Here is a 19,296-nt window from a genome sequence, read left to right as displayed (position 1 = left end):
TATAGAGTTACTGCCCTTTGTTTGTTTTTTCATGTCCGGAGCATAACTTGAAAACTATTGGATGGAATTTAATAAATCTTCATACAGTGATAGATCATAATGAGAGGAAGTGTAATGTACAGGAACTGCAATTCTTTTTCAGCCAATTACAGAGTTATTTCCCTTTTTCCTTTTTTTGTCCGGAGCATAACTTGAAAACTATTGGATGGAATTTAATAAAACTTCATACAGTGATAGATCATAATGAGAGGGAGTGCAGTGTATAGGAATTGCAATTCTATTTCAGCTAATTACAGAGTTACTGCCTTAGGAGAAAGAATTCCACTGCCATAAAAATTCATTAATTTTTGTCAAATCTTTATGAAACTTGCTCAGAATATTTGTTTACTTGTTGTCTTAAACATTTGTGAATATGGGTCACCTCAGATCAAAAACTAAAAATACTAGGTCACTCTCTCAAATCCTCTGTTTGCAAAATTTCATCGTCAAATAAAAATCCGGCTTTAATATGGCGTTGGCGTCTTGTTTTAATTTGAAGTTGCGCTAGAATTGGTTACACTAAATAAACTATATGAACTCCTCACTCTATGGATGAAGATGGGTTTAGAATTTTAACCCCATCTGCCTTCATGCATAAAGACCTACCCACAAGGAAGATAATTATTTCCAAGTTAGCATTCCTTTCCTTAGATTTAAGCAAACAATATTCAGCAAAGTTTTGTATCTTTCACTTTTTATTCTTCTTTCTTACATAGAATAAAAAACATAATTATATACACACTAAGATTTTCATATACATAATAAAAACACATAACTATATACACACTAAGATTTCCATATACATAATAAAAACACATAATTATATACACACTAAGATTTTCATATACATCATAAAAACACATAACTATATACACACTAAGATTTCCATATACATCATAAAAAACACATAATTATATACAAAATTCGATTTACATGTATATGTATGTGTGTGGTTAAAAGGAATATGAGACATGAAATTGAAAATAAGCATTTAGTCTTTTAATACACATAAAACTGATGTCCTCACTACTTCCCAGATGGAGACATTGACTCTGTCATGAATTCAAAATCATCTGTTGTAGCACATCCTGACCAGGTCCTGTCTGTTCTGAAGTTCATATCAGTGACCCATCATGTTTAGGCTGTTTCAATGTGGATATCAGCTTTGTAAAAACTGATGAAGTATCCTGGCTACATGCCAGATGGGATCTGTCATAAATTCAAAATGATCTGTTGTAGCACATACAAGCCAGGTCCCATCTGTTTGGAAGCTCAGATCAAAAACCTCAATCAATGTTTATATCAACTTTGTAAAAACTGATGAAGTATTCTGGCTGCATGCCAAATGGAAACATTGTCTGTATCATAGATTCCCATTGATCTGTTGTAGCACATCCACGCCAGGTCCAGCCTGTTCTGAAGTTCATAGCAGTGGCCCAGCATATTGTGGGCTGTGTCAATGTGGCCATGTGGTGGTCCCATTGTATACTCATGCAGATTATGAAGGGCTGCTTGTTCTCTCATGGGTTGGTGTAGCTCCCAGTATGTGAGATGCTGTAAGTAATAAAGGAATGGGACACAGTCAATGACCACATTGTTCTTCCACTTGTCACTAGGTAATCTGTCTTCACCTTCTATACTTCTCAGCATTTCAAATGCAAGATGTTGTGGAATACAGTTTATTTCTTCCTTTATGAAGGTTATACACATCATTGTGTATTTCTTCTGCATCTTTGTGTTTGAGTTGAATATCGACTTGTTTCCAAACTCAGTGCTTGGTATCTGGAATCTCCTTCCCTTATGTCCACAGCACTGCCACACTTCTGGTCCCAGCAGTCCTTCACAGTAAGTCAGTACTTCAGCAGCTTCCTCATACTGCCGGCTGCAGTACAACATGGAAGCAAACTTCAGCCTACTGGACATAAGGTCAGAGTCAAATGACAGCTGATACCAGGTAAAAATATCCAGTGTGATTGGTTGTCCCAGATAGATGCACCTTGAAGCCAGGATTGAAGCAAGGGTGCTGCATAGGAATGGGGTCAGCCAAGAAACTACTTCCTGTTCAAGGTCTTTTGGGGAGTCTAACATACTATGTAGAATAAACAAGTGGCTTTCAATGTCATCAACTGACTTATCAGTTATTAAATCGGTCATAGTTGGTGTAAAGTGAAGAAGTTCTGTCAAAAGTAGTTTCTGTTGAACAACCATACAGATCTCGGTTCTTGTACTAACATTCTCATATGATATATTTTCAAGACCAGAGCTCTGTAGCAATCTCAAACCAATATTGTCCATACGAGTATAAAACAAACACTGCAGTTTTGTGTTGATGAGATGTGAAATAATGCTGCACAGTTTTGGAAGCTCCCAGAAGTTCAACTTTCCCACAAACAGATTGACTCCAGAGATTGTAAAGTGAGGACAGTGTTTCTGTTTAACCCATCGTTTTAGTGTTTTCAAAAGTAGACACACACATTTCACAATATTGTCTTCCCTCCATATCTCAGCTGGATAGTTTTCGATTGTAAACATCATTGCAGTTTTAATATGAAAAGTGCTAAATCTGTCCCCAAACACAGGCTTGAATAAAGTTTTTCTAATTATTTTGACCAGTGTGTATGTTTTCACTTGAATAGGACTAAAATCAAACATTAGAAATCGTTCCATCAATGAAGTTGAAAACCTCCACTGCCATTTTGAATAAGGGTAACTGGTTAACTTTGAAGGAATCATGAATGCTTTGGATCTACACATTGATTGTTTAGAAGGGCTCTCAGTGTATCCCTGTGGCACTAGGAAGACTCCAACCTCCCTGGCCCTGGCTAGTGTGTCAGGTCTTGGCCAGTGTCCAGGGCGTGGTCTGTGGAACATGAACTGGCATTCCTCTGGCAGCTGGTTACAATGGTATGCATCGACACTGTCAAGCATTTCAGAATAAGACATTGATGGGCCATGTTGGATTAGTTCACCAGACTCACTTAAACTAGGTATAATATCCTGATACTGAACCCTTGTATTAGCCAATAAAACTCGACCCTCTCTATCTAGCACATCATCAGGACCTTCTGCATGTACTGCTGGCAGTGGGCAGTCATCTCTCAGTCTCTGTAAGTAGCAGTGTTGAGGAGGAGTGAGCTCATTCTTTAACACCAGAAGATTTGGCTTTCCATACTGCCAGGTTGCCAAGTTAAGAGCCACATGTTCTCTGTTATCACAAAGCAAGTAGTCAGTGTCAGATTCCATCCCAGGTGTTGTGGTGCCTTCACTCTGACTACCAAATATGTACATAGTTATATTAAAATCTCTCAACAAGTTAAAAGTATTAAACAAAGTCTCCATACTGAAGTGTGTTCTCCTCCTCCTTCTTATCATCCATCTGCTGACTCCAATATCCCCCATCACCCGGGAGAGCCGCAGTGAAAACAGTCTCTCACTCTCCCTATCACTATCCATAGTAAAATGAGCTTTATAAAAACAAGTTGTTTGTGGTTACAACTTATTTAATTTGTATATTGTATTGATATCTCTTCTAGTGAATGAATTTTTACTTTCGTATTCCAAGCGTTGATTAAACTTCCTTTCTGATTCAAAATTATGAGCTGCTTGTGTTGAAAATCAAGATTGTCGAAAGATAAATGTTAAAATAGATCATATTTCAAATCTGCTATTCAAATTATAGTTTAAGTTTGGAGGTATTATACTCCTCTGGTTTACAATGGGAATTCCCCCAATGAATTTTGTGGGTTTTTTTATATTTGAACATTGTTTGTTATAAACTTGGCTTAATTCCAGGCCCTGGTCTCATGAAAAATACTTTCGTAGTTAAAGTAACTTATCGATTCATTTTACCCATTTACACCTCTAGAATTCCTTCAATTCTTGTTTACTCTGTTAGAATTATATTCTCATATAGATAATATTAAAATAGAATTTTGGTGAAGATTAGAGCAGGAAATGTACTTTTTAATTACCAAAAAAGAAATAGTGCAACAACTTCACTTCTGACTGCATATTAAATGACCTGATAAAGATACTCAATAGGCACTATTTGCTTTGAATATAATAACCAGACTGTTGACACACCACCCCCTGTCCCCCCCCCCCCCAAAAAAAAAACATTCTATAAAAAGATATAGCGGTTGTCTGGTTAACACAATGGTAGTGCGCTCGCTTGTCACCAAGGCGACACAGTTTCGATTCCCGGCTTCTAGGTTTCTCTGATTTCCCCCACAACACAAGACAACACTTTCGCACAATATTGTGACAACGATGTTGCAATAGCTTGTTTCACAAACGTTGTAAAAAGTTTAGACTAATACATAATGTTTTGGTCTCAAAACGTGGGTCTTACACTATAACAAGTGTAATTGACAAGAGTAAAGGTTCCTGCTCATGACCACTATTTTATCTCCATGTTAAATGATTTGTTTTTTCAGGGGGGGGGGGGGGGGGGGGGCAGGGGTATTAATTTGGAAGGAATTAAATGGCTTTTGCGGATAAACAGTGGCAACTTTTAGGTTAATGGTAATGGATCTTTGTATCAAATTGTGACCTATAATTGTTTACATAAGAAACAGATGGTCGAATTTGACATCTCTTTATGGTAATGAAACTATAGCGGTCAATTTAAATACAGACCGTTAGCATGGAAGTTACCATGCCTATGGCCCTCAAGTATGTCCCCTTGTATTGGAGATGTGGTATGACAAACACTTTGTGTTACATTTTTTTTACTGACTTGGCATTTTAGAACGAAACTAAAAAATGAACAATTTCAGACTGAAATACTATTGTAGCCAAAAGTGAAATTGTAAAAGCACATTTTTATGCCCCCCTTCGAAGAAGAGGGGTATATTGCTTTGCACAGGCATGTCGGTATGTCGGTCGGTCGGTTGGTCGGTCCGTCGGTAGACCAAAGCTTGTCCGAGTGATAACTCAACAATTCCTAGACGTATGGTCATCAATCTTCACATGAAGGTTGGGCATGACCAGTAGATGACCCCTATTGATTTTGGGGGTCATTGGGTCAAAGGTCAAGGTCACAGTGACCTTTAATGTTAAAATAATTTAAAGCTTGTCCGAGTGATAACTCAACAATGCCTGCAACCATGGCCCTCAAACTTGACATGGAGGTTGGGCCTGACCAGTAGATGACCCCTATTGTTTTTGGGGGTCATCAGGCCACAGGTCAAGGTCACAGTGACCTTGAATGGTAAAAGGTTGTCCGAGTGATAACGTGACAATGCCTGCACCCATGGCCCTCAAACTTGACTTGGAGGTTGGGCGTGACCAGTAGCTGACCCCTAGTGTTTTTTGGGCTCAATGGGTCAAAGGTCAAGGTCACAGTGACCTTGAATGGTAAAAGGTTGTTCGAGTGATAACTCAACAATGCCTGCACCCATGGCCCTCAAACTTGACTTGGAGGTTGGGCCTGACCAGTAGATGACCCCTATTGTTTTTGGGGGTCATTGGGCCAAAGGTCAAGGTCACAGTGACCTTGAATGGTAAAAGGTTGTCCGATTGATAACTCAACAATGCGTGCACCCATGGCCCTCAAACTTGACTTGGAGAATTGGCCTGACCAGGAGATGACCCCTATGGTTTTTGGGGGTCATCTGGCCAAAGGTCAAGGTCACAGTGACCTGGAATGGTAAAAGGTTGTCCGAGTGATAACTCGACAATGCCTGCACCCATGGCCCTCAAACTTGACTTGGAGGTTAGGCCTGGCCAGAAGATGGTCCCTATTGATTTAAGGGGTCATTGGGCCAAAGGTCAAGGTCACAGTGACCTGGAATGGTAAAAGGTTATCCAAGTGATAACTTGACAATGGCTGCACCCATGGCCCTCAAACTTGATTTGGAGGTTGAGCCTGGCCAGAAGATTGTCCCTATTAATTTTAGGGGTCATTGGGCCAAAGGTCAAGGTCACAGTGACCTTGAATGATAAAAGGTTGTCCAAGTGATAACTCAACAATGCCTGCACCCATGGCCCTCAAACTTGACATGGAGGTTGGGCCTGACCAGTAGATGACCCCTATTGATTTTAGGGGTCAAAGGTCAAGGTCACAGTGACCTTGAAAGCAAACTCGACAATTTTTGGACCTATGGTCATCAAACTTGACATGAAGGTTGGGCCTGCCAAGTAGATGACCCCTATCGACTTTGGGGGTCATCCGGCCAAGGTCAATGTCACAGTTACCTTTAATGCAAAAAAATTAACAAATCTTCCCCCAATGATATCTCGACAATGCCTGAACCTATGATCATTAAACTTGACATGGATGTTAAGCCTGACCAGTAGATCACCCTTATTGATTTTAGGATTCATAGAGCCAAAGGTCAAGGTCACAGTGATCTTTAATGGTAAAAGGTTGTCCGAGTGATAACTCAACAATGCCTGAACCCATGGCCTTCAAACTCAACTTGGAGTTGCATCTGACTTGTAGATGACCCCTTATGATTTAAGGGGTCATCGGGTCAAAGGTCAAGGTCACAGTGACCTTGAACGAAAAAAACTTGTCTTTTGATAACTTGACAATGCCTGCACCCATGGCCCTCAAACTTGACATTTAGGTTTCTGGTGACCAGCTAATGACTCTGGATTTTGAGTTCATAGAGTCAAAGGTCATGACGGTCATAACACACTTTATCCTCACACTTTAATGGTCATAATCTTAAAACAGTAACAAATCGGCTGTCATTTCGGTCCATGCATATTGCATTCAATTGTCCATATAATCCTGACAACATGGCGCTCAGGGGGGGGGGGGGGCATAATGTTTGACAAACATCTCTTGTTGTATGAGGGATGTCCTATATGTAATGTTTACTGAGCTTTTACTTTTCATTAGAAAGTTTTAGATTTATGATATTGTACATAACTTTTATACATGGGGTTAAATCACTGAGACAGTCTGCAATATCTTGTCATATGTAACTTTTTTAGCATCATATTTTCTGAGTGTGTCAATCAAATCCAAATTCAATTCAAAAAGCATTTATTTTTCATATCACAGCAAGAGAAAAAGGTTAGAGGTTCTGATGGTTTTAGATGACATTGCACTGTTGGGTGCATGCATGTATTAGTTTGTGTTTTGTCCTTGTATAGTGCCCACATAAAATGTCATAAAAGTCATTATGAATAATGAGGGTATAATTTATGAATGCATATTATTTGCATTTCAAAATCTTTATTTTTGTCAGAACTTGTTTTTTATCAGATTATTATGAAAGAACAGATGAAAGACACTGTTGTGTATAAATTATGTTGATAAGGAGCTTCAATAAGATTAATCCAATTTTCAATAATCCCTGACAATGCACTACTAGCATACTAATACTAATTTTGTTTAAGAACTACAAAAGGACAGAAAAAAATGACAACAGACATTGATATTACTTCAATTTACAGAATAAAGAATCTGTTCTATTTTTGCCATAGGTTTAAGATATTACTTCATATTTCCTTCCAGTCAGAGCATGTCCGTGACCTTCATCGCAAAGAGGTTCAACTAGAGGTTTACATCCAGGAGAATGAGGAATTGATATCCGTACAGACTGACGTGCCCCACCCCCTCCGCTCCGCGACAAGTGAGATGACCCTCCTCGACCCCAACTTACAACACCCGGCCCTGAGGCTCGCTCCACAGAAGACTACCAGTATGCATGATATTCAGGTGGGTACTCTTTTGTTTTGTCTTGTAATTATTACTACATCAACTATATTAAGTGTTGAAACTCATAAATTCAGTTATAGGGCCGAATGCAGAACATCCACTCTTACTCACACTCCAACCACAGTCCTGTAAGGGACACTCAAGTGATCACTTGAGTGGTATAAGGGGAGTGACACTCAAGTAATCTAATCGTATTCACATGCCTCGCTAACACTCTACTTCATCAAGTGACCAATACAGTACATATACATGTATGTTTTCTTGATCATATCAGATTATCTGTTTGACCATGGTGGTGTTATACATTGTAAACATATGTTTATTTGAGATTTGAGTACCTTATTGTTAGATATGGCAAATAATTATTATTCTGAATGTAAATTTTTTAAACAATTGGTTAATAGAAAATGAATATTTAGGCCGCCACTCACACTCATTCAATTCGTATTCACAATCAATCCTCAAGGGTGGTTCAAGTGGCCTAGCCGATTACTCACAAATGTCCGAGCACTCACAAATGTCCGAGCACTCACAAATGTTCCACTCACGTAAAACACTTGAGTCTCACTTACATCTGTGAATATGGATATACCTTTCACTCGAAAATATCTCGACCCTTATGTGATTACAGAGGATTAACTCATTGAGTGTGAGTGAGAGTGATTGTTCTGGATTCGGCCCAAAATCATGTTTTTCGCATAAACTAAATAGAATACAGATAAAATGAGTTTGTGGTGAAAGAATGATGTGAAATATTCCTTAACTTATACAATGCTTAATTTCAGGGTGGTGATCTTGAGGGGCCTCCATTTTCCCCCAGGTCAAGGCAAATTCAAAGGTCATCTAGTGCAGAATCTCATGAGAGTTCACTGAGTGACTTTAACAAAGAAGAAAGAACTCAGAGTGATAATAGGGGTGTTAAAAAGACCAGAGATGGAAAGATTTCTCATGACAAAAGCAGAGAAAAAACTCAAGACAAAGAACTATCACATGACAATGAAATGGCACAGGACATAGAAAAAGACTTGAAAATGTCATCAAAAGCTAAGGAAGTAACAAGCAGACTATATAGGCCGCCTGAGCCTAAGTTTAAATATGTTCCTAAAGCTAAGGAAAAGGAACCTCTTCCTGTTCCAAGAACAAAGCTATCCAGAGATAAGGGTGAGCCAAAATCAAGAGAAGGTCCATTGAAAGCATTCAGAGACAATATAAGAGCAAAGAGTGAGTCTCCTCAAAGAGTTACAAGTAAAAGAATGAACCAGTCACCAGCTAAAGAAATACAACCAAAGAAAAGATCCGGAAGTGCCCCCATTACGGATACTTCTACAGGTAAAAAATCTAGCGTTGACCAAAAGAGTAGTGAAAAAGACAAAAATCAAAAACCTTTAGGCAGAGGTACTGGTAAAAATGATAACAAATCGCCATCTCAATCACCATCTCAATCTCAGGCAAGAAAATCAGGTACAAAATCTCCAGACAGGTTTAATGTGTTAGGTCTAGGTAGACTTGGTGCATCTCCTATTAGACAGATGACAAGTGATACTAGTCTTGCAAGTGTTCCGGAATCTGTTGATGAAATAGATGATCCCATGTCTCCAAGAAACGCAGATTTTGGAACAGTTCCTTATGTTGTAAAAAAAAGAGTGAGGAAAGGTAGAGCAACATTTGATGATGATGAATTCCGGTGTCATTCTGCTCCAGATTCTCAGGGAATGGCACAGGCATTTGATGACTATGCTGAGCAAATGGACACTGATGAACTAAACAAAACTGATGGCCATGTTAGTTCACTTCTTGGTGCCTCTATATCCTTTGATGAATCAGAAATGGTTTCAAGTTTGGAAGACTCTGAACAGCAGATAGAAAGTGGTGACATTGGTGAAAACCATACTACAGAAACTGTTAAAACATCAGATGAGAACAATTTGAATAAAAATAGAGAGTTAGAAGTAGAAGCAGATGTTATTGAGAGTTCAAATTTAGGAAAAAACATTGTAGCATCAGATGAAGATGAAGCTGTTTCCAATGCACCTGTGATTAAATCAAAGATGTCAAAGAAGGCAATGGATGATGGTCATTTTTCAGATGATTCCCTTGGTTCTGATATCAGTGCTGATTCTTTAGACGAACAAGGGGATATAAGACTAACACAAAGTCTTCCTGCAGATTTCTTTAGTGTCGATAAGTCCATGTCAGATGATTCATTAGGTGAAAAGTCAGATACTGATGTAATGTCAAAATCTGAAAGTGCAGCTAGTTTGTTAAAAGGACAAAGGATTACTAATCTTTCAAAATTGTCAAAATCAGATGTTTGTTGTCATGATATTACTGCTGAAACTTTAAACACTGTGGATTCAAAGTCAGCTTATTTGTCCATTATTTCTAACGGTCAAATTGATATTGCAAGTGAAGGAACTGAATCAGAGTCAGAAGATTCAGTGGATGATTATCCTCCCTTTAAATTGGAACATGAATTGTGTCAAACCAGACCTGCATCTGCCATGACTGGTAAAAAATTCAAGCCATTTTCAGGCTTAGAAATTTCTAAACTATCTGTTGTGTCTCTTCCGAACATAGACATTGTTGATGAAACTGAACTATGTGAAATAAACTCAGAAGTCCAAGATATTGACCTTGAACATAGTACCTGTGACTTGGTAGATATTCCAAAAGATATATATGCCGATAATGGTGGTAAAATGGAAAAAGGTCACAAAATGGAGGAAGGTGAAAATTTGACTATATCTAGCCAAGGGAACAGAAAAGAAATTAATGAACCATATTCAGAGCTGGTCTCTGGTGAAAAGGACCATCATAATGGAGAAATTGAAAATAGAAAAATAAGAACAATAATAGATGAAAATCACAATATGCTTGGTAGGGAAACCAGTATAACAAACGCTGAAAATGTGGTAGAGTTAACAAAAAGTGATGAACAATTTACAAAAAATGCTGATCAAAATAGTTTTCATTTATTGGGTGAAAAAGAAACCATGAAGGAAGGTGTAGAACAACTTGAACAAGTACATAATGCAAATGATCCAGAGGAAAATGCAATTTCAGTAAATGACATTAATGAAGTACTTGCAAGTGCTAGAAATGAGAAACAAACAAATGTAGTCGCTGAAGTATTAGCTGCTGAGATGGTGACAATGCCTATTAACAATGAAGGCAAGCAAGAAACCATATCTCTTACTCCTGAGAGTTACTTGATTGTTGATGATGATAAAGATATTGAAGTCCTTGATGTCTCTCACGAAAATATGATGCCAAACAGTATTATTAATAGAGTCTCTGTTAACATTGCTGAAGATATGGTCAAAGATTCTAATGAAACAGAAAATGATGATGTAAGAGATAACCAAAAGACATATAATGACAGTATTGAATTTGTTAGAGATGCAAGTTATATTCATAAACCTGAAAGTAATCAAAATGACTCAAACCCTGACCTGCAAAATTGTTTTTTGGATAATACAAATGTAACAACAAAGGCTGAAACAAATGGTAGCTGTAAAATCCCACCAAGTTCTCAGTCAACTGAATTAGTAAGCAGCCCACTGAAAGAGACCCCCAATGTGGTTAGGGGAAATGAAGTTACAAAATGTGCAACAGAAGGTGAAGCAGTTGAAATATTGCACATACCACCAAGTTCAATGTCAACTGAATTAACAAGCAACCCACTTACAGAGACCCCCAATATAGACATGGGAAACGAAGTTACAAATATTGCAACAAAAGGTGAAGCAGTCGAAATATTGCAAATACCACCAAGTTCAATGTCAACTGAATTAGAGACTCCCAATATAGACATGGGAAACGAAGTTACAAATATTGCAACAAAAGGTGAAGCAGTTGAAATATTGCAAATACCACCAAGTTCAATGTCAACTGAATTAACAAGCAACCCACTTACAGAGACCCCAAATGTGCACATGGGAAGTGAAGTTACAAAAATGGCAAAAAAAGGTGAAGCAGTTGAAATATTGCAAATACGACCAAGTCTGCTGTCAATTGAAGAAGAAGGCAGCACACTGATAGAGGCCCCCAATGTGGACATTAGAAACAAAGTTACAAAAATTGTACAAAAAGGTGAAGCAGTCGAAATATTGCAAATACCAACAAGTTCCCTGTCAACTGAAGAAGGAAGCAGCACACTGATAGAGACCCATGATGTTAACATTGGCAGCAAAGATACAAATGTTACAACAGAGTCTGAATTATTGGAAAGTTTAAAAATCCAGCCAAGTTCTCAGTCAACTGAATTGGCAAGCAGATCACTGAAAGAGACCAGCGATTTTAACATAGGAAGTGAAGTAACAAATGTTACAACAAAAGATGAAGCAGTGGAAATATTTCAAAAACCAACAAGTTCTCTGTCAACTAAATTAGTTAGCAGCCCACTGAAAGAGACCAGCGAATTTAACATAGGAAGTGAAGTAACAACAGTTACAACAAAAGATGAGGCAGTGGAAATATTTCAAATACCAACAAATTCTCTGTCAACTGAATTAGTTAGAAGCCCATTGACAGAGACCCGTGATGTTGCAGTAGGAACCAGTACAGAGTTTCTAGATGACCTAGATGATTTCAGTGAAAGTCAAGCATCTGATGATTCATTTATTGATCCACATGAAGAACTGCAGGTGCTGCAAGAAGCCCTGGAGAAATTACCATCAAAGTAAGTTGTAGAGCTGCAAACAAGGGACAATTTTGTATACATGTTTGATATAACTAATTGAAATCTCTTTAGCTATTTAATATTATAATTATATATTTTATATATATAAACTATTTAGCTGAAAATATGTTTTTAAATGATAATTTTGCCTTAAACTCAATAAATGATCATAAAGCAGTTAATATCAAGACAAAAAAAAAGTTCAAAAGAAAGTTACTTAGAAAATTGTTGGATTTGTAAATTGACTTTATACATGTGTCATTAGGAGTCTGATGTTACCCAATTTTATCAAAGCTGATGCAGTTACTTCCCTTTGCTGTTCATTTATTATAAAAATTCATGTAAAGGTTACTTCTCCTGCTGAACTGTTATCACTGCCCTCACGCATATACAATGTAATGAAAATCAAAAGCACATACTGTTGTAAAGTAAAAATATTTTAATATAGTATTAAACTTCTAAATAACTATCAAAAGTTTTATAATTTAGTTTTTTTTTAACAAAGATTTCAACAAAATAATAAATAAAATGTTAAGACATATTAAGATGAATCCTTAGAAAATAGCTTTGTTTTCATTTTCTTTATTATTTTGCTCCTGAAAGTGTATGAGATTGCCGCCATTTTAAGGTCAAGGGAGATAATGCCTGATGAAAATTTGCTTTGATTGTAGGGAAGAGTTAAAGTCCTTTTAAAATACAAAAGTAAAAACAAGATGACATTCAAATATAATAGTCAATATTAAAAATTGATCATCTAAGTTGTGGATTTATATTTCTTTAAGCTTAATGAAAGCTGATAGCCTATTAGAATAATTTTGACATGAATTATCATGCTGAAAACTAGTTTTGTATATGTCATCTGGTATAATAATGAAAGCTTCATTAAAATTCTATTTACACAATATAAATACTGATCATCGAAATTTCAAGTAGATGAACACTTTAATGTCTTTTGCAAAAATTTTAGTCTTCTTTGTAAAGGTGTATTAATTCATTCCGAGTTTTCAAAGTATTACTTCATTTCAGCTGTTAAATGAAATTGCTTTGTTAAAAAAGATATTAAGATGTTTTTGTTGAAAATCCAACATATTGTAGATTGATGCCTCTGAACTATGTCAATAGATCGATTCAGGTTTAATCCAACAATAGATTGAACTGAAATACATATCTCCATTTGAGGCTGTTAAATATAAAGCCTCCTTATCGAACTTAAAATCAGTAAGATAGATAATATTGGGTTTTGACAAAAACTTCATTGCGGCTCGTGGTGAAGATTTTGATCCAAGGTTATGGGGTTTCTGCTGAATACAATCATTCCTGTCGTATGTCAATATTCGAAATCGCTAATGACAAGTAATAACAACTGGTATTTCTTTTCAAAGATTTATTTCACATATTGCTATAATTTGGGTCAGTGCTACTTGCTTTCTTATGCTGAAAGATTCTTTTTTTTCTAAATTGGAAACAAAAATCGTTGCAAGCAATTATCGAATTTAGGCATGGTGAACAATGACATTTTGTTACAGTTGTTATAATTATGGATAAAATAGCGTGTCAGTGAATCTCTGTCTGGATAAGGAGTTCTTTTCCTTATCGAAGGTATGTTGCAACTAACTTGGCGTGAAAATTATAAAAATTAAGTCGATAATTCTGTCGACAATAATGTTATTATTTAATCTAATCAAGCACTCTGCAAGCACCTTTAGGACCAAGATTATCAGATCAGTTCTTTTCGCATTATTTTTCCGCTAGAGTAGTTCTATTATTTCATTACAGAATCATTGACAATAAGGATATATATTACACTTTATTCACAAAATATATAAGCCATTGAAGATATTTTAATTGAATTTTATGTTCATTAACATGATATCTGTCGCTTTATATGCAAATGATATATTGGGTGTGTTGCAGCTGAGAATATGGAATTTGAAAGTCACATTGAATTTCAATCAAGTTTAATTTCATTATTGATTAGAATTCTGAATACTGGTAAATAAGTCGTGAATAAACATCACAGTCTACAATGGAAATAATAGACAAGTGATATATTACGAGGCTTTTTAGAGTTCTCTTGGACGTTCACCAAGCTACTGTTGACTGTGAAAATCTCGAGCTTTCGTTAATGCTATGTTAAGATAAGACAATGGTTCAAGTTTTGAAGGAATTTGTATCAAGAACATTGTTGAAGTTTTGAAGGCTTATATGGGTGTTAAGTGAATAGTTTTGAACCTGGAGAATAGAATTGGAGAGTGGACAGAAAAGGTCCCATTTGCAGACTTGGACTGAGTATTTGCAACTCTATGGGCATTGTGTTTCATGTTTCATTATATATGGTGAATAATTGTATCACGTTTCTTGGACACATTATAATTGATTCACAGTAAAAGAACTAATATGAAGGTAAAAACTTTGCTGCCTGTTGTTGTTTTTTTTGTTTTTATTGTAACATCAATTTTCTCCTTTCTAACATCAATTTTCTCCTTTCTCCTCATGTTTTTTTAGTAGTCACTATTATTTACTGGTAGGCTCCATAAGAAAATTATTTAGCAAGATGCATTATTCTACATTGTGCAGTCTATGATGTTCTGGCCTTGACGAGGCTGAACCCACCGCACCAGAAAACTTGGATTTGCAAGGGGGTTGGGGGATGAGGGTGGTGGTACACGTACTCTCCTTTATATGCACTTAGAAAAATACTCAAATTAAAATATATATTATTTTCTTTATTAATATTCTTTAGGCATGTGCCTATGGGTGTCTTTGTACTGATTAATAGTTTCATGTTAAGGGCACTCTTCAATTCCTGTGACAACTCTTGTATAAAGCCCGGGGCATCTGTTGCATATGTAATTATGGCATATTTAATCCGTAAATGGACGGAATATTTGATTGTTCAGTTTCCCTGATGTTGCAGCATTTCAGACGTCCTATGGGGAAGTTGTGATGTATTGATTAGCCTTTTATCTTTTCCAACTTGTATAGATTGTCATTGAGTGGTGAGAAATTGAGATGTGCTTGGAATGGCACACTTAAAGTGTTCTGATGACTTTAATTTGATTAACCAGTCTGACTAAAAAAATATACCTAATTTACTTAACCAGACTGGTTTAATATTATGACTTAAATTTGTTTTAACAGACTGGAAGATAATTTTTGTTAGAATCATCATGGAAATAAGGTCATTCTATTTGGTATTATATAAGGTCGGTTGATTAAAATGAATGTGAAATGTCGTGAACAATAAATAACCTATTATTTTCTTTGGATTGTAATTGACATGCACAAGAGAAAGGAACCTCTTGAAAATTATAAAATAAAAATGAAAAAATAATGTACAAAATAATAGTTTTAGGTTTTGAAGCCTCAGAAATATTAATAGCATATACTTAAGAAATATTACATACCATATGACATTTAAAGGACCGGCCAGTCAGCCACCAAAAGTGTATATGGACAGAGGCGTTAGCAAAAAAAAAAGTTGTTGATAAAATTGCAAGCTGCACTCACCAGTTTTATGACGTCAGTGGTTCATATTATATTTTTGGCGAGGTCCTGCCGGCCAAAAGCATGATATAGACCGCTGACGTCATAAAAACTTGATTTTATACAGACCGATCAACTTTATATACACAAAGAAGGGGCACATTTATGTAAGGTTTAATATTGTTGCATATTTAATAGACAATAAATTATTGAGATAATAATAATATTATGATAGGTTTGTTTCTAAATTACAGTATTAAATAAATTAAATAAATTAAAAAAAACACCCAACACTTTATGCAGGGAAACGTAATATAAATACATGTAAAGATAAAAGCTAATTTAATGATTGAAATAATTATTGACAAGCACATAATCCATGAACCTTATTTGCAAGTGTAATTAAAAAAAGGTGGAATATTGATTATCTTCTCAAGTAGATTAAATGATAAACTTAGAAGGACACCTTTGTAAAATTCTTGTATCATGGGAATTACAACAGGGATTACCACATAGGATTATGTCTTGGAGATTTGGTATGCTACTTTGTGGATTAATACCAGATTAATGTTGATTGTTATTTAATTGTAAGTGTAGGGAATTTTAATTTAATACTGTAAAGAGATTATTTAAACTGTTCTTACAGGCTTAATGTATCCCAGGTCATGAAAGTTTGTTTACCTATGATAATTGTTTACCGGCACAAGTTTTGCATTTTTGCTTTAACATAGATAACAATAATATTTCAATATTTTTCCCTAGTTTGAATCTAAAGAATGTTCCACTTTTTAAAAATCAAATGTCATGTTTATATGACATAAAATACCCATGGGGACAAATTTACCCCACCCCCTGAGACAAGGGGCAAATCCTCATCATCATCATCGTCACCATCATGATCATCATCGTCATTGTGATTAAATTCATCATCATCATCATCATCATCATCATCATCATCATCATCATCATCATCATCATTGTGATTAAATTCATCATCATCATCATCATCATCATCATCATCATCATCATCATCATCATCATCATCATTGTGATTAAATTCATCATCATCATCGTCATCATCATCATCATCATCATCATCATCATCATCATCATCATCATCATCATCATCATCATTGTGATTAAATTCATCATGATCATGATCATCATCATGATCATCATCATCATCATCATCATCATCATGATCATCATCATCATCATCATCATCATCATCATCATCATCATCATCATCATCATCATCATCATCATTAAATTCATCATGATCATCATCATCATCATCATCATCATCATCATCATCATCATCATCATCATCATTGTGATTAAAATCATCATCATCATCATCATCATCATCATCATCATCATCATCATCATCATCATCATCAGGCCCTGCAAATTGTACCATCTCCTTCTAAATTACTTCAATGGAAGCTATATCATCTTTGAAGGGACCACAACCATCAGCATCATCATCATATTGATTGATGTTTGGCTGTAACCTAATGATACAATTGTATGGCCAGCAATAAAACAAAGATAAAAAGTGAACAGTTTCAACTTTCGGTCTCATTTACATTTGATTTTATGGTGTGCCTGTAGAAATTCTGAAGTGTAGCCATTGATTTATTGGTGTAGACAATATTTTAATGTATGAGATTTTGTTTACTTTTATTTTAATTACAAGTGAAACCTTCTAAGCAAACAGCCTTGGTAAATTATTTCAGCCCAGCTCTTCAGAAATATAAGGGTGTAAAATAAAACAAGAAAATGCTTGGGGCATTAAAAAATAAAAAGGAAATTCAATAATAATACTTCTTTAAAAATGGATGTAATTGGAGGATGGGACAATGCTTTTCTTAAAGTTGTGGTTACATCAAGGTAATATGTTTTAGAGTTCATTAATGCTTTATAATTGTGAGGTTTCGAATAACTTCTACAGGCAGTGTACCTGCAGACTACTTTTTGGGCACTACATCATCCAGTGGTGGATACATTGTTCACATTAAGACATTTTAACTTCCTCGATCATTTTGCCTCCAAAACAACATCGGATATATGTCGGTACATCAAAAGAAGTAGTTCATAAAAAAATATAAGATAGCCTTAATTTATTGTAGTGTTTTAACGTGTATTTTGTATCTCGTAACAAATTATTGCCAGTGAAGTGAATTTATTGTTGCTTTAATTTAATAATTAAGATTAAGAGTAAATTCAATAAGTTTAACTACTAAATTGAAATTACTATGCGATCTTAATTACAGTGTGGTTAAAATGTAAAGATTTCTGACATTGTAAACTTTCTATAGGTTGTTTTTGATGGAAACAGGACGAGAAGTTCCAAATGACGTTTAGAATGACATGCATACAATAGAGCACGTCAGGAAGGTGATTTCTGTGTATGTCAGGATTTCACCTTCCTGATTTCTGTGTATGTCAGGATTTCACCTTCCTGATTTATGTGTATGTCAGGATTTCACCTTCCTGATTTCTGTGTATGTCAGGATTTCACCTTCCTGATTTCTGTGTATGTCAGGATTTCACCTTCCTGATTTCTGTGTACGTCAGGATTTCACCTTCCTGATTTCTGTGTACGTCAGGATTTCACCTTCCTGATTTCTGTGTACGTCAGGATTTCACCTTCCTGATTTCTGTGTATATCAGGATTTCACCTTCCTGATTTCTGTGTATGTCAGAATTTCACCTTCCTGATTTCTGTGTATGTCAGGATTTCACCTTCCTGATTGCTGTGTATATCAGGATTTCACCTTCCTGATTTCTGTTTACGTCAGGAAGGTGATTTCTGTGTCAGGGAGGCTTCGTGTCCATGACTTTTTTCAAACGCTGGTAAAACTGTACTGCAACTGTAACATGTATGTGTAGAGCTACACACACAAGTACACATACATGTTTCCAAACCTCTCAATGTCGGCACGAGAAAAGAGAAATGCAAGTAGCATTGAAGTACATGATTTCAAAGTGAATCTTCACCAACAATGGTAAACCTCTACTCAAGTTTGTGTAACTACACATACAAGTTCAAAGAAATGTCGTGTTACCCATCCTCTAAATGTCTGCACGAGAAAAGGGATTAATGTATTAAGTAGCATAATAAGTACATGAAATTAAAGTGAAGTGACACATAATAATTATGTGTAAATATATGATTTTAAAGTGAAAATTCACTAACAATTGTAAATCTGTACTCATGAATAGGAACCTACACAAACAAGTTCACATACACGTTTCAAAACCTTAATTCCAATGTTGGCACATTTAAAAAAAGGATTAAATTTAAGGGCCTTAGTTTATAATCCTTCTTTAAGTGACCCCCCCCCCCCCCCCCAAAAAAAAAAACAAAAAAAAAAACAATGTGTATTATACACAATGTCTGTGTATTGAT

At 35.8% G+C, this 19,296-nt stretch overlaps 1 protein-coding gene across 1 annotated transcript in view; it reads left to right on the top strand.

Moving 5' to 3' along the window:
- The window catches only part of LOC128208681 (uncharacterized), a 110,089-nt gene that overhangs the window by 63,365 nt on the left and 27,428 nt on the right, over positions 1-19,296 (top strand). The window contains exons 26-27 of the mRNA XM_052912229.1: positions 7,511-7,714; positions 8,500-12,395. Coding sequence (XP_052768189.1) covers positions 7,511-7,714; positions 8,500-12,395 — 4,100 coding nt within the window. The remainder of the gene's footprint in view (positions 1-7,510; positions 7,715-8,499; positions 12,396-19,296) is intronic.

The sequence above is a fragment of the Mya arenaria genome, chromosome 11, assembly GCF_026914265.1.
Source record: "Mya arenaria isolate MELC-2E11 chromosome 11, ASM2691426v1".
NCBI classification, from domain to species: Eukaryota; Metazoa; Mollusca; class Bivalvia; order Myida; family Myidae; genus Mya; species Mya arenaria.
Note: the sequence above shows the minus strand (reverse complement) of the source record. Positions and strands in the feature narration are given on the sequence as shown.